The sequence below is a fragment of the Stegastes partitus genome, unplaced genomic scaffold (genome assembly GCF_000690725.1).
Source record: "Stegastes partitus isolate 25-593 unplaced genomic scaffold, Stegastes_partitus-1.0.2 Scaffold181, whole genome shotgun sequence".
NCBI classification, from domain to species: domain Eukaryota; kingdom Metazoa; phylum Chordata; class Actinopteri; family Pomacentridae; genus Stegastes; species Stegastes partitus.
The window spans coordinates 494,297-521,028 of NW_007577912.1; the positions used below are offsets into that span (position 1 = coordinate 494,297).

The following is a 26,732-nucleotide window of genomic DNA, read 5'->3' on the forward strand; positions in this document are numbered from 1 at the left end:
AGCTTAATGTGAAACTGAAAAACCCTGAAACCTTTGGTTTTGAGGCATCAGAGACGAACCTGATGATGAAGTTGAGCCAGAAAACAAAGTTAACATATTGGCAATGTGTTGTGGAGCTGAACTATTAAGTTTAACAAACAGTAAATGTGTTTTCTTTGTACCAGTTAAGAGCCTGGTAGCTACATTCTGAACTAACTGCAGACAGCCAAGGTTGGACCTTGAGTTATAGTAGCCCAAGAAAAGTTTTCAGGTGCATGTGAGAATAAAGATTCCCTGTCAACATAAATCCCCACCTCGGGCCTCCTGTTCAATGCTCCTGTCTAAAAATGTGAAATATTGCAAAGTCAAACCAGTGCTGTCCAAAAACACTGATGAACACTTCATCCACACCCTTATGTTCTCCCAGCTTGACTACTGCAACTCATTATTCACGTGCCTAAAGGATTCAGCAATCACGTATTTACATCTGGTGACCTTTTTTTAAAACGCAGGAATTTGGACATGTGATAAATAACAGTTGTATTAAAGTGGAGGTCTCAAAGATGACAACAGAATGAGCGATTACTATATAAGGTGCTGCAAAGAAACCAGCATGCTACACATTATATGTAATTTTTTTGTCTTTGGCATTTCCTCAATAATTAGTAACACAATAAATGCTGATCTTTCTGGCAGATCTACACTGTACAAAAGTCTAGTTGGAAACGGTATCAGGAAAACAAATCACATTAATACTGGTGGAATGCTGTAACATTCAAAAACCGTAAAAATGGGGAAAATAACAGAAAATGTCTATAAAACATTGATATTTTAACTGATTTCAAACACAGTAAAACTACAATTTTACAATCACAAAGTGTGTTTAAAAACAATTTCTGCCTTTTTTGGCAGTTAATATTTTTGTAACAGAGAGAATCTGTACAATAACTATCTTAAGAATTACTTAGCAGTTTTTAATCCTATTCATGCATCATTTTTCTTTCAATTATTAGCAAATATGTATGAATTTTAAAAGAAAATCTGCTTTAATTAGAGTTAATATAGTGTAATTTTACAGCCAAACGTAAAACAAATTTCCATTACAATTTTTTTATGTGATTATTTACAAGTTTAGCCTGATTTTTGAGGGTAACGTGTAAATTAATGCTTTTATTTCTATGATTTTACGAGTTATTGTCTGTAATTTAACAAAAACAAGGAAAATCTGTAAAATAAAAGTAAATTGTTCAAAAATCCCCATCAAAAACACTCCATTTGTTACAGCTTTGTTTAAAGTGACTTCTCCTCTCGCTGGCTAACGTTTTTCTTCTGTTTAAGATATATGTCCTCCTTCCTCACCGCTTGTCATCACTTCTCGCCAGCTTGTGTTCTGGCTGTCGGAAAAAGAGCAAATTTACTGTTTGGATCTGTCGAAAGTGAGCTTCAAAAGCGCACCTGCAATCATCATTTTTAGTTGCCACCAAAGAAACCAAAACGGAGATCTTTGAGATTAATCACTGCTGTATTCCACTTCAGGGGGTCCTGTTCATGCGTATGGTGGTTCACAGCCATCTTCTCATTGGGACTCTTCATGGAACCGAGCCATCAGTAAACACACCTAACTTTCCCCGCAAAGACAAATCCTGATGTCTGCTGTGTAAAAATAATCCTGCCTATTATAGTCTGTATAGATGATGGTAGTCAAAACACTAAGTTTCCATAGCAACTGGCGCGATAATCATTCGGGGGGGGATGAAACAAGATATTGATGGGAAATAAAGTTATATATTTAGTTTGGGCTAAGTGAGACTCTGACTTTTGGCTCTGGAAGGATGCAACCTGACAGAATAACTATTTGTCAGTTTACAGAGGAAATAATTTGCAGACTCGGCTAAATTAGTTCCAGCTGAACTCCATTGTTTGACTTCCTTCACACTTCACACACACACACACAGATGCAGGAGAGCTTTTCCCGGAGCAGCGTGTCCTGCCTCATGAACGCAAACCTCCACTCAGAATTCGGGGATGTGGCGGCCGAGGACAAGAAGAGCGACCCCTGCTGGCAGGTCACCCAGCAGCTCCACCAGCACATAGAGAAGGTTTGGATTTATCTTTGTTCAATTCATCTTGGTTGTGTTACCTATTAAGTTAAAAAAACGCCAGGGGCCCAGATTTCCTGCGTAGTTTTCACAGTATTCAGGAATGTTCACGGTTTAACAGCACTGTCAGGTGAAGACTTGTTGGCAAATCAGAATCAGTTACTGAATGAAAGCAAGAAAACTCCTCAGCGCTTCTGAATAACACCGACTCACCCAAGTTGGGTCAAAAGATGACATATTTTTTGAACAAGAGTGAGGACTGAATGATTCATGGGGTCCCCGGTGAGTTACTCAATGGTGCTGATTTGGATGTCGTTAGCTCAGTGTCTTGCATAACTTTTTTTTCGGCCCATTCACTTTCTCTTTCTCTGTGTTTTTCTATCAGAAGATTGCTGACAGATTCCAGAAGGAGATATCCACTGCAATGAGAAGTAAGAACAATGCCACCATTGACTGTCAATTGCTACTAATGGGCTTACGTATGACTTTTCCCACTAAAAATGCCCTTTTTGTGTGTGTGCGTGTTTCGTGTCTGTTTGGGTTTTCACAGATAAGCTGACGGGAATGCTGCCTGTCCTGAGCCCTGGGGTCCGAGGGGTCCCGCTTCCTAAAGTGGCTGCACATGTGACCGGCGTCGTCTCATCCACGGAGCCTCCAGCAGCAGACAGTAAGGGAAATGAAACTGTCGCATTCATTGTGTAGGTTAGATATGTTTGTAATGATATGCTCGAGATCATAATAAACACACAAAAAAAATCCCAAATCCTGCATTGCAGGTGGCACACATCCACAGTTCCCACCAGGCTTTCCAGGGCCATAGGTGAGGAATTTGCTTCCAGGCTTCCCTCAGATTCAGTTACCTCGTCATGCCTACATGTCTGCCTGGACATGCAGATGTGCAGCTGCTTTTGCACAAGTGTCCTGCTGTTGTCTTTTGGACCAGTCAGTGTCTCAGTTACTACATTTGAAGAGAATGAAGACCAAAAAGGGACAACGTGCAGCAGAGCCTCTGCTAGAATAAACCCAATGTGCAACTGCACTGTTGGGAAATACACACATCTAGTAGAAAGACAAATGCAGCTTAATTCTTAACATTTAACAGCCCTGTTTGTTTGACCTCAGGCTCTTAAAGGTATGCTGACCCTGAAATACATTTCTAAGCTGTTAAAAGTTCACCAGTTCATTTCAACAGTTTTGTTTCGATTTCACCGAGACGCTCACAAATGCACGTAGTTTTCCTCTTTAAAGCCACACTGCACACTTTATATGTGCATTTGTAGCAACTTCGTGTCTGACAACCTGCATTGAAATTGGTGCGGTTTATACATTGGTGAATTGGCTGAACCGGTCGTTTCTTTATCCCTATATTGAATATGTGAAGAGGAGCGAGGAGTAGCATGCGTCAGGTAGAGCTCACATGTATCCGCTGCCCTATGGTGGGCATGCCTGATGTTTTTGGTGGTGTCTTTGCTGGTGCAGTTGTCATAACACAAATGCATAAAGACAGTTTGACTGGCTGGTGTCTTGCCTTTTAAAAAGCTCAAATGAGCAGCAATACTGTAAACACTCAAGAGAGGGGGAGTCCTGTCTGACTTTAAGTCTTTTTTTATGCTGCCACTGGGGGAACCAAAGTTAAATTTCTTCTAACTCTGCACACAGAGTTTCTTTAAAAGTTCATAAGAAATACATCATAAATCTTTTTGTAATCTTTGTTTGGTCTTTTCTGTGCATTCTGGTACAATTTACTATGTTGCTGTCATCGGTTAATTTGAAAAACGTGGCATGATGAAAAATCTCAAATGTGTTTTAGTACCAAATACCTGAGCTTTATTGGAATCTGTCAGAGAAGCATTTATTGTCACATCTGTACATGTTATTTACAGACCAAACACATCAGCAGGGGCTGTTTAAGGTTAACAATGCTTTGGTTTCAAGCCATCTTGCATCATACTGTACGAGGTGTGTCACAAAAGATATATTTCAAATACAAAGTTTTCCCCTTCGAAGTATTCCCCCTGGAGTCTAACACACTTTCCCAGCCTTCTCTGCCACGCTGCCATGCACTCCTGGAAGGATTCTTCTTGATGTCGTCCACGTCTTCAAAACAGGTCCCCCTTGATGACCCCCTTGAGCTTGTGGAAGAGGAAAAAAAATCCCACGGAGCCAGGTGGGGTGAGTAGGGAGGTTGCTCCAGCACAGAAATGTTCTTCTCAGCCAGAAACTGTGGGATGCTCAGGACGTTGTGAGCAGGTTGTCATGGTGAAGCAGCCACGACTTGTCCTGACACAACTCTCACCTCTTCTCTGAACGAAGCAACCGTTGCAGGATCTGTTTGTAGACGTGCTGGTTGATCGTCTGAAGGGGGAAACTCACAGTTTGAAATCTATCTTTTGTGACCCAGTCCTGGAACTTTTCTGCCACACCTCGTAAATGTGTGTTTCTGCATGTTGTTTGTGTTGTTACAGGCGCACGCAGCAGCAGGGGTTACATGGGCGAGCGCATCAGAGCATGGGAGGGCCAGAGAGGTCTGTCCTTCCTGCAGAACATGGAGCTGAGGGGAGGCGAGCTGCTGGTGCCCAGAGCAGGCCTCTACTACATCTACGCCCAGACCTACTTCAGACTGCCCTCCACGGGGGAGACGGAGGGGGAGGCAAAGGAGGAGGAAGGAGCACAGCTTGTCCAGTACATCTACAAGAAGGTGGGGCTGTTTTCTTCAGATTTTTATCATTCGTTTTAAATGTAATAATTAAATTGATGCTGTTATAGGATGACGTAGTGAAGGATTGTTTTTAAATTTCAAGTTGTGAGAGATACTTCAGCTTCTGAACCTTTTCGGCCCAAGACATGACAAAAAGGTCAATCCACATACATCAGCCAAATCTGAAAATGGTTCAGAATCACTTCTAATAACTTGTTTAACTGTAAACTAAATTTTAGAATTCATCCTACATCCACCCAACCGGTCGAGGCAGATGGCCGTCCCTCCCTGAGCCTGGTTCTGTCGGAGGTTTTTTTCGGTTCCTTCCCACTGTTGCAGACTGCTGAAGCTTATAGGGAATCCAAATGTTTTGGATTGTTGGGTGTTTCTGCCTTTGTGAAGCGCTATGAGATGACTTGTTGTTGTAAATATGCGCTATACAAATAAAATTGAATTGAATTGAATCATTTAAGTTTGAATGTACAGTAGCTTTAGCATATTTAATTATGCCATGCAGCACTTTACCTTCATACTATGAATATTTTCTGAGTTACAGGCCCTTGAAGGACATAGAAATGAATAAAAATTTAATTTGCATGACTTTTTCCAGCATTTTTGGACCCTCAGAATTCATCGGTACAGGTGATAGGCAGAAAGTTTTTAAGGTTTTAAAAAAAAAAAAACTAAAAAAACATTTGAACTCTGGTAAAAAGGTGTCTTGATCTAAAGCCAAAATCTCATTATTTTTTAGCATCATGTTTTAATAGCCATCTTTGATCATCAATATCATGGAATGTGTTATAGTTTCCAAACTTTAATGTCTATGACACAAAGTAACAGAAACAAACGTTGGGTAAGATGAGTTATCTGTGTTGTATTAATTCATTGGAGGAAAAATTTCATTTTTGGTGGCATATTCATGATATTCATGGAGGTGTACAATTCTTTCTAAGTAAACAAAAAGCCTCAGATTGGTATATATTTGCTTTTGGCATGATGAACAATATAAGCTTCAAGACATTTTTTACCACATCCTGTATGTCATCTGCAATCTCTGTCCTTTTTTCTTTAGATTTGGCGGTTCATTTTTTTGTGTCCACGTGTTTTGTTTGGCTGGATGCTTCAGCTATTAATAGGATGAAGGGAGAAACTAAATAGTCCTTTCAAACAGAAGTTGTATAATAAGATGATGACACGGAACAAGATGAAATGAATTCAGTCTATTTACTAATGATTCACTTCTAATTACACAGCCTGTAAATTCAAGCCAACTTTCAAAGGCTAAAGTGTCACAGTGTCCTTGAGTAGACAAAAGGAAGTTATTCATTCAAATGTCATCACAAAGATATAATGACTATAAATCGATGCTGTTACATAAAGTGATGTTTTACTGATGAAAGCTCTGACCTTGTTTTTGTGGTGCGGTCCACAGATGAGTTCCTACACGGTGCCCATCTTGCTGATGAAATCTTCCCGAAGCGCGTGCTGGCCTCGGGGTCAGGAGCCGGGCCTGTTCTCTCTGCATCAGGCCGGAACCGCCTTCCTGCAGCCCGCCGACCGCATCTTCATCACCGTGAGCAACGCCAGCACCATGGAGATGGACGGGAGGGCGAGCTACTTTGGGGCTTTCCTGGTGGGCTAAAGGACGCGTCCCGGACTGAAACTGAAACAGACATGAGCAGAGGTGGACCCAGATGTCAGGTGTTTTGCTTGATTACATGAGTGGGTGTCTGAAGGTACAAGAAGAAACAAGGGGTGAGGAAGCAAGGAGTTCTTCTGGACCACGGAGCTGCAACACTGAGCGGCCAAAAATCGCAAGGGAGATGAACCGTTCGGTTGGACCAGCAGTGACCTGGTTGCAGTTCGACCCCACACAGGATATTAATTCTGTTTTAACGGCTGGTGAACAGAATGTGCTGTAGAAATGTGGAATATGCAGAGTATTCGGGGAACATTTGGAGCCGCACAACAGATGCAGATTAAATGTTGCTGCCTTTTATTCAAGCGATCGGTTTTGCCCGCAGGTGAAACAGTCAACAGCCAAGTTGTCAAACCCAGGAAGCGGCAGCGGTGTTGGACACATGACACGGCTTTTATCAGAAATATGTACAAAAAAAAGAATATGCCACAAGACAAGATCTTACATGCTCAGGATTATGAATGAAGCTTCTTTTTTGTTTACAGTACTTCTGGTTGGATTTCCTCGTCGTTCATGGTCCCACTGATTGTGATGTCCTTTCAAGACTGAACAAGTTTAATATTTAAAGGGTGTTTCCGACATATTCACACTTACATGTGCCGTGAACCTAAATCCTGACTGCCCACTTACTGAAACATTCAATAAATCCCAGTAGTGCTGCTTTCAAGTTCATGAATTACTTTGAATTTTGGATATTTCTGCAAAAATCTAGACCTAAACCATAAACAGATGTTTCACAAGTCCTAAAAGTCGATGACGAGAACCCACAATATGATAAAAACATACATTTTGGCCTTTTATTTTGGTAAAATGATCCAATATTGCATATCTGTCAGTGGCAACAGTATGTGAACTTTTGCTTTCAGTATCTGGTGTGACCCAATAACTGTAATGAAATGTTTGAGGGAACTGTTAATCAGTCCTGTGCTTCATCTTGGAGGAATGTTTGTCGATTCCTCCGTGCAGAACAGCTTCAGCTCTGGGATTTCAGTGGATTTCCTCATGCGAACTGCTCGCTTTACCACCAAATTTAAAGTCATCGGTTTGCCATTTCCACAACATTAGCTTAATTCTTCTTTAGCAATTCTTTGGGAGAACAGCTTGTGTCTTTGGAATCAGTGTGTTGCTACATGACCTACTTTCTCTCGAGGTTCAGTTTACAGACTGATTTCCTAACATTTTCCTTTAAAATTGGCCAGTATAATTCAGAATTCATTGTTCCGTCAGTGATGCTGAGCTGCCCTGGCCCAGATGCAGTAAAAGAGGCCCAAAGCTTGTCTGTTCTCTAAACTTCACACTTCTGATTTACACCAGAAAGTTGTATTTCAGTGTCAGCAGTCCACAAAACTGTTTTCTAGCTTGTCTGTGTGAACTTTAGTGAACTGCAGAAGGGCAATAATGATCTTTGTGGAGAGCAGTAGCTGTCTTTTTGCAGCATTGCCGTGCTCGTCATTGTTGTTCAGTCAATGTAAGAGAGGCCTTTCTGTGCTTAAAGTTTGTATCCTCGCTGACCGTTACACATCCTCTGATCCCTGTGTGGATGCTATAGATTATCTTGAATTTCCACCACGTGTGCACAGTCTGGTTACCTGTGAACTGGTGGAGTCCAAACTCTTTCGAGGTGAGTTTGCGATGAGCATCAACAACTCAGAAATCTTCTTCGTTTATGACCAGAAATACTTCTGCAAGCATCTCGTGAAGCTCAGACTTTGAATAACGGCGTCCAGTCACACCTGATTGTCATCCCACTGACTGAAAACACCTGAATCTAATTTCACATTCAATCCTCACTGCTAATCCTTGAAGCTGACCTACTTTTGTCACTCAGAAATGTGTAATATTGGCTCATTTTCATCAATGAACATGGCCGAGTGTAATACTTTTGACTTGTTTACTTTTAGGCTCAGGTTTGGAAATCTTCATAGGTCATATTCATGCAGAAAAATAGAAAATTCTAAAGGGTTTGCAAACTTTTAAACACCCCGTTCACTTTGCTTCTTTTCCTCTAGTGCCATCATGAGGATGAAATTAGCAGCTTTCACAAAAACAGCCTCAACAGCAATCAAATGAATGAGACATTCACACCCCAGGCAAAAACGATTGTAACTCTGACGATGGCTTAACTTTTCATTTTATCTTTTGAAGCGGACAAAAAAAAAAAAATTGAAGTTAACATTAAGTAAACTGGCTCTGGTGTTTGGCTTCTTGCAGCTACGGTGAAACGTACAATACTTTAACTGCCTACAAGCAAAGCAAATGTCACCCTCTACACAGAAAGACACAAAACTGAAAAAGTAAAAAACTATCATTTAATTCATGTTGTATTACATGTTTCCATAATATGGCAGTGAATGTTTCAGCAATAATAGTCACTCCTCAAACAAGAGTCTTTACATTAAAAAAAAAAAAAAAAAAACAATACCAAAAACTAATCAGGGTTCAAGTAATGCCCAAAAGAAATACATTTTGAAACATACACACGCACAGAGGAAGATAGATCATATTTGCTGATCATACTGTAATCCACCTGCTACTTCCTGGTCTATGAGCGGAGAACCAAGGTGTTTGTTTGGTCAGCCTGAGTCCTCTCTCTCTCTCTCTTTTCAGTCTGTTTTTGGTCGCCATGACTGGACTGACAAACATATTGTAGTTACAGCTGAGACAGTAAACACAAACACGGACAACACGCAGCCTCGTGAGTAATAGGAGGGCTTCATTGTGATTTAACCAAAAAAAAAACCAAAAAAAAACAGTGGTACCAAATCTCAAAACACTTGGTATCAAAAATAGTCTCTTGAGTTGGTCTCTGATCAGTCGGGACACTACAACTGTGGAGGTGGGAGTGGTGGGGTGGGGTGGGGTGGGGGGGAGATGCACACACAGAGGATATTTTGTCTTGTTAATGACAACCTATGGCTTCAGTTAATCTATACACACACAGAGAGTCATGTACAATCCCATAATCAAAACATAGCGGTATATTCGTTTTGAAGACAGTCAGTTATAGTCAACAACGGCAATACTGTAAACAACTGTGTGTGCACGGGAGCTGGGAGGCTCCTTGTTGGCGCTCCTATTGCTATGGTAACCAAGAATGGTTTTAGTTGTAATTTGGCCAATCAATCAGACTAAGTGCTTACAACCCACCATCCGCCTCCCCACTGACATTACAGTAAATCTCAGCAGGCGCATACACACACACACACACACACACACACTCGCGCACACACGCACTCACGCACACAAACCGTGGAGCCAGCCAAGTGCTTTGACATTATCTCGCTGCCTGTACAATGCCTGCATCAGTCAAGTTCATTAAGACAAATTCATTAACAGCCGACAGTACTTGGATTAAGTGAATTAATGAGATAGAAAAGGCATACAGTCTTGTGTGAGACAGATGATCTCCAAAGATTAGTCACAAGAGTCATTCACAATTAAGGTGTGAGCACATACAGAGTTAAGGGTTAGTAAGGGCTGTCCTGATACCAATTATGCATTTTCTTGAACAAACTTCAAAACGTGGAAAATGCTGTAACCTTAAAATGATGACAATGATGATGTCATTGTTGTCATCATGCACCAAATGTGAAACGAACTAAAAAAAAAAATAAAAAATCGCATACATACTTGAATCTATAGTTGTTTGCACACACAAACACAAAACCTGGTATGGGTTTCTATTGCCTCTTACAGTATGTCTGCGGTCTATGAACGAGAAAAAAAAAAAAAAAAGCACCTGTGAAGTACGGAACAGCCTTGGAACCGAGTATAAGTGTTTAACTACAGACAGGCAACAATACACACCGGCACACAGGCACAATACAGGAGGCTTTGGCACACCCATGCTAGTCTTACTACTCAGCGTTTTTCCAACACAGAAGAAGAGCAGGTTACAGGACAGAACAGACCTATAGCTGCCTTAGGTTGCCTCCCCTCAGGTGGGGAGGTGCAGGTTGTCTGACAGACACAACTATCAGCCGTCACATTCAATCAGCACCAAGCTGTCTATTTTTGGAGTCCCAGCCTCTCATCCAATCAGCAGCTCCAGGCTGTCCTCATAGTTGGGCTCTTGTGGGGGGCTGGGGGACAGGAAGGCCGTGGTCACGGGGGTCCCTGTAGCTGTAGCGACGTTGAGGAGGGTGTTAGTGCGGATGCTGGTGGTTGCCGGGTTGCGGAGCGCCGCAGCCGCTGTGATGCTGGTGAGGTTGATGCCAAGTGTAAGTCGTGTCTGTTCTAAGGCCTTCTCTGGCACAGCGAAGGCCTCGAGCTTCTTCTCACCGTTGGCCATGTAGGAGTTCTGGCAACCTCGACAAATACAATCCAAGCATGCCTGTGGAAGATGAAAGAAAACAGACAAGATCACTCTATTTGCCCTGTGCCAGTGATGCATAAAAGCTGTAAAATGGTCTCTGATCTCAATAACGTCAAGAATGCCATTAAATAAAAACACCATGGGATTGCATTAATCTAATAATAAATATGAAATTTAATGAGGTTTAAAAAAATCCTTCAGTATGGATTATGATTCTGAATTTGTAAATACAGAGCTGGCAAAGCATCCAGATCCATCTGGGCCGACACTCCAGACCCTCTCCAAGATTTACAAATGCCTTCACTTGCCGTAACAAGTGGTAAGTGTGTACACATAAATACAATACCTCCTAAAGATGACCTAGAATGACAGCTGTAGGACTGTACAGTAAATGTATTTAAAATGTATGGACTGTTTACTTAAATTTCCCTTGCTGGCTTTCTTGGAAACATTCTTTCTAGGGGACCAGATAAAAAAATAGTATTATGGCATTGATAACAAATCTTGTACTATAGAAACTAATAACAATAATCTGTGCAAAATCACACAATGGCATAATTCTGCAAGTGTATGAAATGCTATTTAAATTGATCATTTAGTTTGGGTTCAGGAAAATAAAACAACTCACTCCAAAAATCCTATTCATAGAGTGGTCATAGTCTCACCTTGCGGTTTGAGTAGCAGGGACAGCGCTGCCCCCTGCAGGTCAACACAGAAGGATTCTGGGTGGCCCGGCCACATTTACAGCCCTTCTTCTCCACTGGCTTCTTGTACGGAGGCCTGACGGGCGCTGGGGGCACCACGCAGCCCGCCATCAACCGCTGGTCTTTGCTTCGGTCCTTGGTCTTGGAGCCTCCACCACTGCGGGCCTTGGCGTGGGGCTTCTTAGGGGTCGGATCCACATGTTTCCTGGCTCCTTTATTGTGATTCGGCACAGGGCGACTGGGCTTGGGAGGTACCCCGTTGGGCAGCGACGAGTATGTGTGCGCTGGTACAGTTATGGAGGGTGCGGGTGGTTGTGTGTGTAGTGTGTGAGAGGGGTTTGGAGTGTGTACATTTGAGGGGGAGCCCTGCAGGATGGAGGCTATAGGGAGAGGTTTCACCTTTTCTCTGTCACTCTCTGAACGAGATCGTTTTCTGTTAAGGCGGACTGGTGGGGGCTTGGAGGTTGGAGGAGGCTCAAAAGAGGATGTGTGTATGTGAGCACCATGGCCTGCCAATGTGTTAGTCCTGCCTGTTTGAATCTGTGTGTAGTTGTGAGCTGCATCCAACTGTATGTACATCTGAGTGTGAGCTCTGTCCGTGGCTATGTGTGTGTGAGTGTGTGTCCGTTCTTGTGTATGAAGAGAGTCTCGGCCAGGCTGAAGGGGATCCAATGTCTGTAACACCTCCTCCACGCTGAGAAGCAAGACTTCCCCCTCCTCCAGCTCCCTGCTACTAGATTCCCCATCCCTGAGTGAGCACACAGTGCCTGGTGTTGGGGCTAAAGGTCCAGTGGTCAGACTCAGTTCCAAACCACCACAAGCAGTATTGGATACAGACAGGCCTGCCTGCGGCTGCTCCTCTACCAGCTCACACACTTCCAGCTCAGGAGAAGAGGGATCTAGGTCCTCCAGCACTTCTCCGTTGCATTCCTGCGGTCCATTGGAACACGGCGGATCAGAGGAGGCGCTCTGGGGTACAGCTGAGAGCTCTGCAGGAGCAGGTGGTGCCTCTGTGGGGGTGAGGGACTCAGGGCCAGAAGGATTCACATCTTCCTGTGCTAGGCTCAGGTCGTCTGTCTCTTCTTTGTGTGACATTAGCACCTCCTCTAGCAAGGCCATAACCTCTGGAGACCCTCCTACATGGCTGCTGATTGACTGCAGCAACGGTGAATGAGTTAGATAGAGGCAGAGCTTCCTGTAGCACTGCACCAGTAAAGAGAGCTGTTTGTTCTCCTGGAAGCAGGAATAGTCCTTACAGCGGCTGCACGTTAGCCTGATCTGCATCTTCTGGCCTTTACAGCCCAAGCAAACATAATGCTGACACTCTGGATGTGTTGGGGAGATGGGATCCTGGAGCAGTTTACCTGAGACGAAAAGAAAAGGAATATATTTGTTTATCATCTTTCACAAATGCACAGTAAACTAGCTGGTTGGGAGTTATCTATATCTCTACAACATCTCACAGTCACAGATTTATAAAAACGGTTACATTTTTCAACAGAGCTGTAAGAAAGGTTTCTCTAATACAAACCAATGTGCCAATCATTTTTTGATTATCATTTAAAATACCTGTAAACATTTCCCAGAGTTTTCAAATATCTTGCTTTGTCTAACTAACAGTTCAGAACCACAGAAATATTCAGAGAAAACCATTATTATTATTATTATTAAGAACCTGGAATCAGAGGTGCTTGGGGGTTTACCTTTAAAAAAAAAGGACAAAAAAAATCTAAATATCTGCAGAAAAGTTTCACCAATTAACTTATCAATTCAGCAATACTTGTTGCAACTCTATACATCAACTGATGCATTTGATGCAAAGTTAAACAAATCGACAAATGCAATCTCTATATCATGAGATTTTAAACTACTGCCTCTTCAGGATTTTTTGCCCTGAAATTTTCAGTCACATTTTCATAAAATAGGCAAAAAGGCTCAAACCTGCTTAAACCTTGTGCTCATATTATTCATTTCTACTGCTTGCATCACCAAACCTGCAACTCCAGTTGCACATTTGCATGAAATCATGCAAAAGCCCTACTACATAATCAGCAGTAATCATATTTTATTCTGTCAACGTTGCCCGTGTCAGCTTTAATATTCCACTACCTAAGCGCAGTAAGTAAATAAAGCATGAATAGGAAACACATGGCTGTGCAGCAGGCACAACAACAGAGGAGTCATCTGTCTTGTCAAGAGGACAGATGACTGGGGCTCGGCCTCGGTTGCTAAGGAGACCACGCTGGTGAGCGCGACAAATCGTGTCAACTGCTTCGCCCACGGACACTTCAGTCAATATGAATAGTAGGGTTATAAAACACTCATTTATTTTTGTGAAGTCCTCATTCAGTTTAGTAAAATGCATCCAATTTACGGTACGAAACCCAAGATCATCTTGCAGTGAGATGGCACAAAGCAACAGTGAAAGCGTGCTGCGTATTGCTGTGAAACACTAACATTTTCAGGATGCTTACCACAGACAAGACATGCGAGGGACTGTCTGAAGAAGGGCAGTAGCTTGTACATCTCTGCGAAGGTGTGAGGCTTCCTCGGGTCGCACTGCAGCACGGCCCGGCTGGCGGACACGTACAGAGCGGTTGCATTGACGGGGTTCATAGCGGTGTACTCCGCAGCCTCAGGGAAACAGGGTCCAGGGGTAGAAAAAAATCCAGCCGCTAGCTCCACAAGACGGAGTTGAAGGCAGCCAAGTCTCAGGATGATGAGGAGAAATATATACTGGCCTGGCGGTGCAAATATCAGTCACTCCAGTGTGTCGAAGCAGAAATTCGTTGTGATTTAATTACAGACACAATATGAGACAACGTCCATGGTGAAGCGGTTCTCACTAAACGCGCACAACGTTAGCTAGTTCGGCAGGTGGCTAGCTAAAGTTAGCATCGCCGGTTCGAAGTCGCTGCTTTTCACCGACGAGCTCTTTCAGATCGCAAATAAAGTCTCCGTTTATGGGGACCAATTAGACCCTATCTTATAATTACCCCCAAGACAGCCAAAGGGCTAACGCTGAATCAAATGATCAAAAGACCCATGATCAAAAGGTTAGCATCATGCTGCTAACGTTAGCTTACTACATCAGCCAAACGATTTACAGAAGAGGTGGTCGATGATAGCCATAGAGCCAGTTTGCTATCCAGCGCTGTCTCCTCATCGACGTTCAACTGAATGCCGAGCTGCTGCTAAGATCACTAATTTGTTTGGTTAGAAATCAGCTAACAGTTCCCAGGCGCGCACTTGATGTAAACAAAGCTAACTAGCTAGCGTTAGCATGGCTAACCAAATTAGCTAGCGAAGATTGAACCGTATCACTAACCCCGCTAGGGCCGCCTTATACCTCACACGTAGGAGCAAAATGCAAGCTGCAAACTGAAATCCTACGATATGGATACTTTTTGCTATAATATTTGGCGAGCCGTGACCGAAACATAGCCAACTTGCCGTTTTACAAATGCATCAATCATTCGATTTTCCACTTTTCCTTGCATCAACCCCTCTCGACAGGCATGATCATCACGCGAGACTTCCAGCAGTTACCCTGGTTACCGCGGTGTGAAGGTTCCCGTTATGTCCACAGCGCCGTCCTCGTGTTCTCGTTCACTGTACATCCTCACATCAATAAACGACACACAGCTATATACAATACAGTGGGATTGTTTTTCAAGAAAGAAAGTTTCCGTTCAAGTTTGTGTTATCGATATTTATTCTAAAATCTTAAATCAGAGCTGAAGCACGAGCACCTATTTTGACCATGGTGATAATAATCAATGCCGTGCATAAATATGAGTAAACTTTAAATAAATTTTAAGACGTCACACTTATATTGTAAAAAAACAAAACAAAAACAAAAACAAAAAAAACGTAATTAATCGAGGCCAAATTGAAGTAATCAATAATATCACACGTTTTGTTCGATTTTTTTAAATCACTTTTGTAATTTCATAATCTGCGCTCTTGGCCAGCACTGGCCTGAATAAAACGATTTTAATCTCAGAGGACTTCGTGGTAAAATAAATAAATAATTACACAAAAAGATTTTTTAAATTCTTTTTTTTTTTTTTTTAATGTCTATGGCACCGCTAACATTTTCGTAAGCTAATGTTGTACTTACATACAGAGTTACAGATAACATAACAGTGATAACAGTAATACTACTAATAACCTTATTTATATAGCACTTTAAAAAGAGGTTTACAAAATGCATCGACAGACAAGACAAATAAGATGCAGTTAAAACGACAATAGCAAAAGTGCAAAGTTCATTATGTCAATATCAATAAATGAAATGAATTTTAAAATATAATAAAATAATTAAAGCAATAAAACCTTAAATGTCAAGTTAAGTCATTGTTGTTTATGTGGCACACTGAAAACAGTGCTTTCCAACAGAGTAATCCGGCTGACAAGTTTAAATATTAATGTTAAGACCCTACAATATTGTAGAAAATCCAAAGTGACCTCGCCTAATCAGATATTAAGGTTAGGACCCTGTAAGATGATATATTAGAACACATTTTCTGACTAATTTAGGGTATCTGTCTTTTCATATAAAGAAAAACAACTTTATATAAAATGATGGTTTATTTGTTTTGGATGAATTACTACATTTGCCTTTTGTTTTTTTTAATTAATTCAAGCAGTTTAAAGTCCCCGTCCCTGGAAGTTTTAACTACATCACACAGGTGAACCTTCAGGTAAGCTTGATAATCAAAACCAGGTAAAATGTTCCCCAGAAGAAAAGATAAAAGTTTTCATATTGCATTTTTTCACTGATTTCAGATATTTTAATTAGGGGGCATCAGACAAACCTGTCTACAATTTTTTCCCCCTTTCTCACCTCACCTGCCTATAGAAGTCTGCCTGACAGGAATGTCTACCTGCCAAACCAACCTCAGGGCAAAAACGTCCCAGTAACTTGACATTCAGGCAACTGTGAACTACAGGAAAAAAGCTGACATCCCGCCCATCCTGTTGCTGGAAATTCCTTCTTTCTGATTGGCTGTTAGATCTCGCCCCCCTGTCGCTATTGGCTCACATTTCTGCCCGTCATCGCTGTCACCCGAGAACACGCACAGCAAAGATGGCGGCCTTCAGTGTGGCTCGGAGCAGCTGCGGACTCATAAACGGTTTGAGGGTCTCTTTCAGGAGTTTGGCGCAAGTAAAATATGGCGCAGTGTCTGCATCGTTGCCTCAGACGACTGTGCACCGGGACTGCCGCTGGTACTCGGTCAGCCACCTGTCCGTTAGGGAGAGGATCGAGAAGAAACGGAAGGCGGCGCTAATCGGGGGAGGTCAGAAGAGAATAGATGCACAACACAAAAGGGTAAAGTCAACTAACACTGACTGAAGTTACTACTTTTCATATGAACACCGGTTTCCTTGAAGCTGTCTGCGGGTTTTTATCACCTAATGCTTAAAATGCATTGTCAGCTGGAGTTGTTGGGATGTGAAGTGCCTGGCTCAAGGGCTTTAAATCACAGTGGGTGCTGATGGCTTGTTTGTTTTTCCCCCACGTTGATTACATGACATTGCTGTGGTTAAGTGTCAAGCAGTTCCCCCAGTGTCCTAACCTGGTAAACATCAGTCTTGCTTTTTCCCAGTGCCCTTGAGCAAGTTAGTAACGGTCAACCAAGTTGTGGTAGAAGTTATAGTTTGCAGATTTAGGAACTAATTCTAAAAAATATTGTTTATGGCTCACATGTGGGTTCTATTTGAAAGAGACGCTTTCATTGTTAAAAGTCACAAACCAATGTGATAGACAAAGACCACACAAATGAATAGAATTTAATTATTTTAAAGCTGTTGTGTGATTAACAGTTAGCTGGAATGCTGTCAAAGTGCAAAATCATAATCGCATTAGCTTGATAAGATGTGTCACAAAGTACTATTATAAATAAAGCATTATGCTGCTACAGAGATGCTGCAGCCTATAAATGATACTCTTTGACTGTAAAAATACAGGATTTCTTGGTACATATGGCAGCAATTATTTATTTGAGTGTAAAAGAAATGCCGAAATTTCTATTCCTACGAACATCCGGACTCATATTGCAAGATCTGTCAAAAATAATCACAATGTCATTTCCTTTTTGCATATTGTTCAGACCTAATTGTGGTCTAAATAATTAGAATAATACAATATAATAACATTTTTGGTTATGGAGGCATTGGCATTATGTCAATGCATAATAAGTGGAGGTTGCTCTACCTTACTCGCTTTAGTCAGAGGTCAACTACCTATAGAAGATGTTTCCTTCCTATAGAAGTGGGTTATACTGATTAATTAATGTTCTGATGTTGAAATGTGTTGTGATATCATAAACCTCTGACACTAAAACGAAAAAGACAAAGTGTTAATGAATAAAACATACAGACAATAACCTGACAAATCAAGGCAGTAAACTGGAAAATATTGCCATCAAGCAGTCTACAACGCTGGCCGCAAAACTCTAACCCAACTATCCATCCATCCATTATCTATACACCGCTTAATCCTCACTAAGGTCGTGGGGGGCTGGAGTCTATCCCAGCTGACTTAGGGTGAAGGCAGGGGACACCCTGGACAGGTCACCAGTCTATCACAGGGCTGCACTTAGAGACAGACAACCAAGCACACTCACATTCACACCTACAGACAATTTAGAATCACCAATTAACCTCAACATGTTTTTGGACCTTGTGGGAGGAAGCCGGAGAACCCGGAGAGAACCCACGCTGCACGGGGAGAACATGCAAACTCCACACAGAAAGATTCCGGCGCGAACCGGCAACCTTCTTGCTGCGAGGCAACAGTGCTACCAACTGCGCCACCCTGCAGCCCCTAACCCAACTAGACATTTTCAAATCAAAGCTCCTGTAAACAGCACATCAAAATCTCTGATGAGTCACAAACTAGCATTGTGTCATGATATTTATTGTAAATATTGCACAATCCGAGTGTAGTATTCCTTCAGGCGAACGTGTAGTAACTTTTGGGGTCATGTGCTGCAGGGTAAGCTAACGGCCAGGGAGCGAGTGGAACTCCTGCTCGACCCAGAGTCCTTTGTGGAGTCGGACATGTTTGTGGAACATCGCTGCTCAGACTTCGGCATGGAGGAGGACAGAAACAAGGTAACGGGCCACACGCTGGTCACGTCGGCAGAACCATGGTCAAACAGTGCCACTGAGAAAACATCTCATTCTGAATTTTGTCTTTTTCTTTCCTAGTTCCCAGGTGACAGCGTGGTGACGGGCCGTGGCAGGATCAACGGCAGGCTGGTTTATGTATTCAGTCAGGTACAGAGCATCATTATTATACATGAAGTCCACATTGTGGCGATGCAGAGCAGCTCGGTTTGATACTTGATATTCTTTCCATTCTGCCCTTTCTGCTTCACTCAGGACTTCACAGTGTTTGGTGGCAGTCTGTCTGGAGCTCATGCTCAGAAGATCTGCAAGGTAAACAAATGTCTAACAGCAGCAATAAACACATATTTTCATTTTAGTAATGCTGCTTGCCTGCCACGGGTACATTGTGTATTTGTGTTTGGTCATCAGTTCTGTTTTCTGGTTCTTTTTGACCCTTTACCTTTTTGAATGTCTTTGCTCAGATTATGGATCAGGCCATGACAGTCGGGGCCCCCGTCATCGGACTGAACGACTCAGGAGGAGCTCGAATCCAGGAAGGAGTCGAGTCTCTGGCTGGATACGCAGATATATTCCTGGTATGTTTATTTTGGGAAGAGCTTTTCATGCATATCGAGCTTCAAAGTCTCAAAGCTGATTATATGCAACACAACTTGCAACAAGTAACGGGATAATTTCCTGCCAACTTTTGGGCTCCCTGCATTTTTGTGGGTTTGAGATTTCAGACTGTTTCCTATTATTGAAATGCACACAGCTGGAGGCATGACAAGAAATCCTCAACAACTGTAGGCCACTGTCAGTGGAAAGATTCAAACAATACTTTTTCTTTTTCCAGAGGAATGTAATGGCTTCAGGAGTCGTCCCTCAGATATCCCTCATCATGGGGCCCTGTGCAGGAGGAGCTGTCTACTCCCCCGCCCTCACAGATTTCACTTTCATGGTGAAGGTATGAAGCTCTACAAATACAGCTGACTAATACACTATACTCCACTGTAATTAGCAACTGAAATCATTCATTTTGTTTCAGCCATAAAAATCAAATATGCAAGTATTTCTAAACTGCCTTGCTGTTGAAAGAAGAGTGACAGTATATTATAACACACACCATCCTGTTGTTAGAGTCTGATGGTGTGCATATTCACATTAGCTAAACCATCGTGTTTGCTTGTGTGTACAGGACACATCATACCTGTTCATCACAGGACCTGACGTCGTGAAGTCTGTTACCAACGAAGATGTGACTCAAGAGGAGCTTGGTGGAGCCAAAACTCACACAACCGTGTCTGGTCAGTTTTGTGCAAAAAGCTTTTACTTCTCACAGATCGTGACCCTTAAAATATTTAGATATCAAAGAGTTATGTAAATCTTCAGCTACAGTAGCAAATAAACTGATTACTGGTCAGATCAACATAGAATAGAATTCTTCGTTTGTCATTGCACAGGACACTATGAAATGGTAGAAGGTGCAAAAAAGGTGTAGATATCTTCAGATTCTGTACATTTTGCAGTGATTATAGTTCAGGGATTCACTCAGGTCCACACAGTTAGTGTCAGTGCTTTGCAGAGTTCAGTTTTATTACGGCTCCGGTGTAGAAACTGTCTTTGAGTCTGTTTTTCCAAAAGACTGTATAAAAGATGGACGTAGCAACCGGCCCTGAAAAATGAAGCCAACCCAGAAGTGTCAAAAACCTGCATCCGCTAGCTGCTGGCTCCAAAAAGCCCTGGCTCCCATAGACTGGAATTGGAAAAGAAGTGATCACAGATCACGAAATACTGCATTCCTACAGCTCAGGATTTTAAAAAAATTAGTTTTCATGGTCAAATCCAGAGATCAGGTGGCCAATCTGAAAATAAATCAATACTGAATTTTTAAAAAATCTTCAAAATTTTGAGGGGCAAGGGGCGTGTCTGGCTTGATTGACAGTCGGCAGCGACCATACAGATGAAGCGAGCAGAAGGCGGTAAATGTGGGCGGGGCAGAGAGGACCCGCCTCTCAATCCGTCTGACCAATCGCTGCTCCTATGGCTCCGCCCCCCTCTGACGATTTTTGCGTCACTGGCTCCAAAAATCCAAGATGTCAACCAGGAAGTAGCAAAACCCTGGCTTCATGTTCTCAGTGCAGAAACCAACGGGTGACGTCACGGTAGCTACATCCATCTTTTATACAGTCTATGGTTTTTCCATGATTTGATGGACCTGAAGTGTCTTCCAAAGGGGCAGTGGGTCAAAAAGATGCTGTCTAGGATGGGTCATTTAGAATGTTTGCTGCTTTACTGAGGCAGCAAGAGTTGAGTAAGCCCTCCAAAGAGGGCAGTGAGCAGCCGATGATCCTCTAAGAGGTGTTAATAATCTTTATCCGAGGTCGGTTTACTAGTTCAGAAAAGCTTAAGATGAAATAACACCTGATTATAATGTTTGTCTTATGTCTCATTCTCAGGTGTGGCCCATCATGCATTTGAGAATGACGTCGATGCTTTGCTCAACCTGCGAGAGTTCTTCAACTTCCTGCCACTTAGCAATCAAGATCCCGCCCCCATCAGGGAGAGCCACGACCCCAGGTAGCCAATCACCTGCAGCTCCTCGTAAAACAACAACTAATCCTTTGTTTTTGTGAGAGAACATCAGCTTATTATTCTGATGTCGGGCTCATTTTTCAGCGATCGTCTGGTACCTTCTTTGGACACTATTGTCCCGTTTGAGTCAACTAAAGCTTATGACATGTTGGACATCATTCAAGCAGTATGTGCACAAACACACACCCTCACAATAATACTAATATGTTATTTCTGGAAAGCTTAAATGTATTTGTGTATTTGTTCAGATCGTGGATGAGGCGGACTTCTTTGAGATCATGCCCAACTACGCCAAAAACATTGTGGTGGGATTTGCCCGTATGAATGGACGCACTGTGGGCATTGTGGGTAACCAGCCCAAAGTAGCTTCTGGTAAGTAAAATAAGTGAAGGGCCAAATGCTAGCTAGAAAAACTGATGAAGTTTTAAAGCAGCATGTTGGATTTCAAAGTAGTTTTACTGCTCTGTTCATGATGTACCTGTTTTGTTCGTCAGGATGTTTGGACATCAACTCCTCAGTGAAGGGAGCTCGCTTTGTTCGCTTCTGTGACGCTTTTAACATTCCCATCATCACCTTCGTGGATGTGCCGGGTTTCCTGCCAGGTACAAAATCTCTCAGTGCATGTATACAGGATGTATTTGAATGCATAGAGTAATCCAGCTATTGGCTAGTTTACATCTTGACTCTTGCTGCTGCCATGAATAAACTAATCCGTCCACAGATGGAACAATCCACCTGAACAAACACAGCATATAAAAATGATCTGCTTGCTCGGGGAAAAGAAACAAACACATACATACAAAAACAGTATATTCTCACTTATTGTGGGAACAAATCTACTGTGTGCGCTGAAATATTACAGTCCCATCCGATGGTGTACACTCACACATTATTACTGCTGTGATGATTTTAACAGGAACAGCTCAGGAGTATGGAGGCATCATCAGACACGGAGCCAAACTGTTGTTTGCCTTTGCAGAGGCCACCGTCCCAAAAATAACCATCATCACCAGAAAGGTATGTGTGAACAAAATAGGAAGAGACGTGTGGAAAACCCTGTGCACTGATGTGATTTTAGGGCCAAGTTTAGACTTGAAATGGGGTTTAGTGGTGGTTAAAGTTAAGCTTTCACCTTCACAACTGTGCTAATGTTCCAGTATGAGTGTGATGTTGGGGTAGTGATAAGATGTTGCTTCCATTACTGTAGCTCCTAACCTGAACAGTGAAGTTAAACAAAACTGCAAGGCCAAGTGGTTAGCAGTGACTATCACCAAAATGGTTATCGGCAAGTACTCGCAACTCAGCAGCTACCTTGATTGTACTCTCTGAGTGGTTATTTCAGACTAACAAGACTAAGCTTGCCTAAAAAAAAAATAAAAGGGTTTAAAAACCACTGTTCCCTTACAAGTTATACTTGCACATGCCCAAAGTTTCACAACATTGTGCTAGAATCAGTCCAACAACACATTTGAATGGATGTTACAAAGTAGATGATTGGCTGTTTGGACTGAGGGGCGGGACATGTGTCATACAACCGCCCTCTTTGGCATTACAGAGTTTTTCCATAGATTTCTATTTGGGATTGTTTAACTGGCGAGACTCTCCTTTATACAGTCTTTGCTATAACGCAACACTTCCTGCAGATGCCTCACTATAATAGTCATTATAAGACTGCGTTACATTAACCATACTACTATACTATATAGTGTACCAGAAAAAAAGATTTAGTATGTCCCATAGACTGTATAAAAGATGGACGTAGCAACCAGCCCTGAAAAATGAAGCCAACCTGGAAGTGTCAAAAACTTATGTCCGCTAGCTGCTGGCTCCAAACAGCCCTGGCTCCCATTGAAATAAATTGGAAAAGAAGTGATCACAGATCATGACATACTGCATTCCTACAGCTCAGGATTTTTTTCTTATTAGTTTTCATGGTCAAATCCAGAGATCAGGTGGCCAATCTGAAAATAAATCAATACTGAATTTTTAAAAAATCGTCAAAATTTTGTGGAGCAAGAGGCGTGGCTGGCTTGATTGACAGTTGGCAGCAACCATACAGATGAAGCGAGCTGAAGGTGGTAAATGTGGGCGGGCAGAGAGGGCCCGCCTCTCAATCCCTCTGACCAATCGCTGCTCCTATGGCTCCGCCCCCCTCCGACGAGTTTGCGTCACTGGCTCCAAAAATCCAAGATGTCAACCAGGAAGTAGCAAAACCCTGGCTTCATGTTCTCAGTGCAGAAACCAACGGGTGACGTCACGGAAGCTACATCCATCTTTTGTACAGTCTATGGTATGTCCTATTGGATGGTACTTATAATGTAGTATGCCAAAAATACCCAGTCATCCTACTACATCTGGTCGGATTTTGCAGTATGCAAGTCAGCGTGCTTTTACGGCCATTCTGACGTCACACAAACGGATGACGGCTCATTTCGCACTACAGACTGCAACAGTCAAAGCTGAAGGCGCATTATTATGATGGAGTAATATGTCATCGTTGCATGACACAGTACGCGCTTTGGGATGCAGCTGGAGAACGTACTTTAAACTGAAAAGTGAAAATAGTAAACTTGGAACACAGCCATTATCTTCACTGGACGATGTTTACTTTGAGACAGCTGCAGGAGGTGTTGAGTTAGAATTTGGACAGTGTTCATAGTTGGGAAGTTCCTCTCAGGTTATGGACTTAAACCCCCAAAAAACTCATCTGTGTATCAAAGTTACTCTGTACCATTGCTTCCACTGTATCTATAAAGTCCCTAACTTGCTGTCCACTTATTACTCCTCATTTGTGGCAGCTCGAGCACACCAGCTCACCTGCCACTCCGCTCAAACGCTGCAAAACTCCTCTGTTACACAATGCTAATTCAGCCGTACATGTTTGCACTGGAAATTGAAGAAGAATAATGATGTGAAAAAGCCCTGCAAATGGACAGGATTAGTTCCTTTTGATTGAACCCATAAATCTGCTTATTGGACTCACATGTTTTCCAGCTATAAAAAAACCACCATATGGACATGCTGACAAGGTGAAAGAAACAGATTTTTCCCCAGAGGCGATCTGCATGCACCTGCCTTCTAACAATGCTTCTTGATGCAGACTTAATGATATCATGCAAGGTGGTAACTTTCCATATCTGACTGCGTCCCAGGCTTACGGAGGAGCCTATGACGTGATGAGCTCCAAACACTTGAGAGGAGATGTGAACTACGCCTGGCCTACAGCTGAGGTCGCCGTCATGGGTGCCAAGGTATAAACACATTCGTACTTTGTCTCCCACCCACTGTTTCTCCCTCTCCCTTTTTTTTTTTTAAACATTGTGTGTGGTCTGTTTTTCTGTTTTTTCTCAGGGTGCTGTTCAGATTATCTTCAGAGGAAAAGAAAACCAGGCAGAAGCAGAGGCTGAATATGTGGACAAGTTCGCCAACCCCTTCCCAGCTGCCGTCAGAGGTGAATGAAAACACACACGGGAACATCGTAGCACCTAATCCATCATGTTTGTTTGCGACAAACTGCGCCAGCTAACATAACTCACTCTGACTTGTTTTAGGTTTCGTGGATGACATCATCGAGCCGGCGACCACTCGCAAGAAGATCTGTAGCGATCTGGAGGTGCTGGCCAGCAAAAAGCAGGTCAACCCCTGGAAGAAGCACGCCAACATTCCTCTGTGAAAGACACCCACACCACCTCAACACTATCTAAAGGCACTTGCTGTGGGATTTAGCTTGTTTTGAGTCATTCGGATTAACTGCTGCAGTACCACGAGGCGATGACTTTGGGAGCCGGCCAAGCAGATGTTAGCTTCTCCTTGCTGTTTACCACTCCACTGAAAGCAGCAAGACAAGATCACTCCCTGATTTGTTCCCCATCCACACCTCACTGCTTAGGTTTCAAATGATTTTTTTTTTTTAGTTTTGGAGGAAATGTTGGTTCCCTGTAACCAAAATCGGGACGTGCATCTTTACATCTTTATTAATGATATGCAATGTGTTTATACGAAAATCCTAAAACTTGTCAAATGACCTGAATTGAATACTCCCATAGTCACACGTGATGTCAGGAGTGGCCATATTGGTCACTGCTGTTGATATAATTTTATAAAACAAAAGGCAATCTGAAGAACACAGGCAACTGTCAAGATGATAGTTTTAGTAGAAGATGTGAACCTACTGTCGTCTGTTGTCGTGCACAGTGTTTCCAAAGTAAAGGTACTGTATTTAGTTGTTGTTTTTTACAGTGCAGTGCTTTCAAACACACTTGCTGTGTTTGATGTCCTCCGTGTAGGTCAAGAAAAAGTAATTTTCACAAACTGGAACTGTGCCTTCTCTCTCTGGCAGCCTCCGTTCTGCCTTCTGTAAAATAAATCATGTACTCAATACCGTGTGTGTTTTATTTACCGATACGGCAGTTTATGTGTGTGGTCAAGACAGTTTTTTTTTTTAAAGATTGAATAAGTAGAGTTGATATAAATCCCTGCAAGGTGGCGCAGTTGGTAGCACTGTTACCTCGCAGCAAGAAGGTTGCCGGTTCGCGTCCCAGTGGGGGCACCGGAATCTTTCTGCGTGGAGTCTCCATGTTCTCCCCGTGCAGCGTGGGTTCTCTCCGGGTTCTCCAGCTTCCTCCCACACAGTCCAAAAACATGTTGAGGTTAATTGGTGATTCTAAATTGTCCGTAGGTGTGAATGTGAGTGTGCTTGGTTGTCTGTCTCTAAGTGTAGCCCTGTGATAGACTGGTGACCTGTCCAGGGTGTCCCCTGCCTTCACCCTGAGTCGGGATAGACTCCAGCCCCCCATGACCCTAGTGAGGATTAAGCGGTGTATAGATAATGGATGGATATAAATCCCAGAGGAGTGTGTGGGACTATTCAAAGGTGCTGGTCCTGATTTGGGGTGAAAATGTGGGACACTGAGAGAGAAATATTCGATGATAAATTAAAAATGTAGGTGATGTTTGAAGACGAATTTGACAGTTTGGGTGTTGGATTGTAAATACGAAGCTCGCCAGCCAGCAGAGCTTTGTACAAATTAACATCTTGTGTCGTCTTTGTTTAATCTACACCAACACACGTACACTTTGTATTATGGTTGTTTGCGTGCTTGCGGTCTAAAGTTGTGAAGAGTGATCTGTCAAAGCTCTGGCAAAGCTAAAAGTTGTTATTGACCAACACGCAGCTGTTTTCAATTGTCCTGACATTTTGGAATCAAGTCACAAACAGTGATCCATAAATTGATTACAGATTTTATTTTATTAAAAAGAATTTAAGTTCACAGAAAAAAACAAACAAACAAAAAAACAAAACAAAAACAGGCTTTTAGAGTATTTTAGGGCAACTGATGTCAACTGCACTGCAGAAAAGATCCAATTGTCTCTGATATTTACAGGACTGCCATCCAGCCAATGAGTAAAGGTTGTAAAATGATTGATTAACCAACAGAGGGTGAATAAAAGTATGGCTGAACACATTCAAAACACATTCAAACAAATCTGTCAGACATAAAAGATCCGTCACTGCACAGGATATGAA

At 42.4% G+C, this 26,732-nt stretch overlaps 3 protein-coding genes across 4 annotated transcripts in view; 2 read left to right on the forward strand and 1 right to left on the reverse strand.

Annotated features, from left to right (window-relative positions):
• LOC103356057 (TNF superfamily member 10) overlaps positions 1-7,145 on the forward strand; it is a 9,475-nt gene extending 2,330 nt beyond the window's left edge. The window contains exons 2-6 of one of the 2 annotated variants that reach the window (XM_008280105.1): positions 1,935-2,078; positions 2,464-2,509; positions 2,629-2,745; positions 4,544-4,776; positions 6,209-7,145. In XM_008280105.1, the coding sequence (XP_008278327.1) occupies positions 1,935-2,078; positions 2,464-2,509; positions 2,629-2,745; positions 4,544-4,776; positions 6,209-6,418 (750 nt within the window). In that variant the 3' untranslated portion in view covers positions 6,419-7,145. The remainder of the gene's footprint in view (positions 1-1,934; positions 2,079-2,463; positions 2,510-2,628; positions 2,746-4,543; positions 4,777-6,208) is intronic. The other variant, XM_008280107.1, reaches the window with a different exon arrangement.
• Positions 7,146-8,764: 1,619 nt separating this feature from the next.
• Positions 8,765-14,927, reverse strand: msl2a (MSL complex subunit 2a). Its single transcript, XM_008280108.1, has 3 exons — positions 13,969-14,927; positions 11,456-12,858; positions 8,765-10,808 (listed from the first exon to the last, which is right to left on the reverse strand). Exons 1-3 carry the CDS (start codon positions 14,108-14,110, stop codon positions 10,506-10,508), a joined length of 1,848 nt encoding a protein of 615 aa, XP_008278330.1. The 5' UTR covers positions 14,111-14,927; the 3' UTR covers positions 8,765-10,505.
• Positions 14,928-16,553: 1,626 nt separating this feature from the next.
• Positions 16,554-25,585, forward strand: pccb (propionyl-CoA carboxylase subunit beta). The gene is made up of 15 exons (XM_008280109.1): positions 16,554-16,829; positions 18,497-18,616; positions 18,713-18,781; positions 18,887-18,943; positions 19,096-19,209; positions 19,467-19,577; positions 19,809-19,917; positions 21,070-21,190; positions 21,290-21,371; positions 21,454-21,577; positions 21,700-21,807; positions 22,122-22,222; positions 24,358-24,456; positions 24,557-24,656; positions 24,757-25,585. Exons 1-15 carry the CDS (start codon positions 16,587-16,589, stop codon positions 24,876-24,878), a joined length of 1,680 nt encoding a protein of 559 aa, XP_008278331.1. The 5' UTR covers positions 16,554-16,586; the 3' UTR covers positions 24,879-25,585.
• The last annotated feature ends 1,147 nt before the right edge of the window (positions 25,586-26,732 follow it).